General features: G+C 49.3%; 1 protein-coding gene across 1 annotated transcript; it reads right to left on the bottom strand.

Annotated features, from left to right (window-relative positions):
• Nucleotides 1-822: 822 nt before the first annotated feature.
• Nucleotides 823-1,327, bottom strand: BJ212DRAFT_1416068 (uncharacterized protein). The gene is made up of 3 exons (XM_041337558.1): nt 1,209-1,327; nt 901-1,153; nt 823-850 (listed from the first exon to the last, which is right to left on the bottom strand). The coding sequence occupies exons 1-2, from the start codon at nt 1,300-1,302 to the stop codon at nt 993-995; spliced, it is 255 nt and encodes an 84-aa protein (XP_041184976.1). The 5' UTR covers nt 1,303-1,327; the 3' UTR covers nt 823-850; nt 901-992.
• Between the last annotated feature and the right edge of the window lie 350 nt (nt 1,328-1,677).

Below are 1,677 nucleotides of genomic sequence, written 5' to 3'. Positions count from 1 at the left end.
GGTATGTATAAAATAACCACGGCACCTGCTTACAGTGCACTGGCACCTGTACATTCATCGTAAGTAAATGCGTGGTATTAAGGACGAAATTCAGCATACCGGTAATAATGTCGACCAACTCGTTGGTAATGGCGGCTTGACGACCACGGTTATATTGCATCGTCAGTCGGTCAATCATGTCTTTTGCATTCTTTGATGCATTGTCCATGGCATTGCGACTGTACCCAAAAATGTTGAGTGATAGAATGTAAAAGTTTGCCTTATGAACGTACCGGGCACTCTGCTCGCATGCATGGGCCTCGACAAGAGCAGCATAGATGGCGTTTGCAAGCGAGAACTCAGCGAGGTCCTTCGTAACGTCATCCTCCATTTCGTATGCCCGGAATCCAGCTAGAAGTGCATGAGTCGCAAAACCAAGACTTGACTACATGTTATCGTACCAGACTCCTTCAATGCATTCTCGCCCACAACTTCAACGATATCAGGCTCATAAGAGACAGCAGAGATAAATTTGTTGTAAACGATAGAAATGCCGTCGTACTTGGCGTCGCTCTTCACAATCAAGTCTGCAACGCCAGCAGCGTCAGCGAAGGTGGGGATGTCACGACCAATTTGATTGAAGGACATGGCCAAGTTCTTGCCAAGTACACGCGACAGTTGCACTTTGGACTTGTCACCGATGACCATGATGGGAGAGTCGGATTCGACGGGCTTCTCAGTGTTAGCAATGGCACGACGGGTGGCCTTGGTCACGGAAGAATGGATACCACCGCAGAGACCTTTGTCGGAGGAGACAACAATGAAAAGCTTGCGCTTTGCAGGGTTTCCGAAGGAGCATGCTGGAATATCTCTGGGCTGTTTTAAGAATAGGGAAGCGGATATATAGTCTACGGGACGCACCGGAGTTAGCAAGACCATACTGCTTGCCGCTCTGCATGGCACGCTGCGCCTTTGCAAGCTTAGTGGAAGCAATCATCTTCATAGACTGCACATCACAAGAAGTATCCGCGGTCAACGCCCAAAAATAATACGAAAAGACATCGGCGCACCTTGGTAATTTTCTCGATATTCTTGACCGACTTCAACCGTAGCTCGATTTCGCGCAACGTAGCCATGTTGCGGGCATTTTTGGGAGCAGCTCCCAACGGGAGGGCTGGGTCGCGATGCGGGCAAGTGAACGCCTTGCTAACATTGAAAAGTGGTCAAACCTGGTGCACGACCGAATTCCGAGCAGCCAAGACACTTCACCGACTTCCGGCGATATCCGATCTGAGCTCGAATCGTGTTGCCGAATCTCGGCATCGATGGAGTCATCTAATCTTGCTTAACATACTCATCAGCGAGCAAGTCCATCTTACGCGTCAACCATCATGGCAGCAGAACAGCCATTGTTCGATCCTTCGCTCAAGAAGCGCAAGAAGAAAGCTGTGGCTTTCACTGAGGACCCGTTAGGTCCTGATGCAGACCCTACTACGCCTGCACCAACCACTATCGAGAACACAACTACCAACGGAGATGTTGTTGATCTCGGTCCTGCCACCGCCCATGAGCAGATGAAGCGAAGTCTTAATGGGGCACCAGATAGTGTTGATGCTGTTGATGAAGCGAAGGAAGATGACGATTTCAAGGCCATGTTTCCAGATGGTCTCAAGAAGAAAAAGAAGAAAAAGGACATCC

This window comes from Suillus subaureus, assembly GCF_016647635.1.
Source record: "Suillus subaureus strain MN1 chromosome Unknown BJ212scaffold_460, whole genome shotgun sequence".
Taxonomy (NCBI): domain Eukaryota; kingdom Fungi; phylum Basidiomycota; class Agaricomycetes; order Boletales; family Suillaceae; genus Suillus; species Suillus subaureus.
This window is presented reverse-complemented; position numbering and strand designations above follow the sequence as displayed.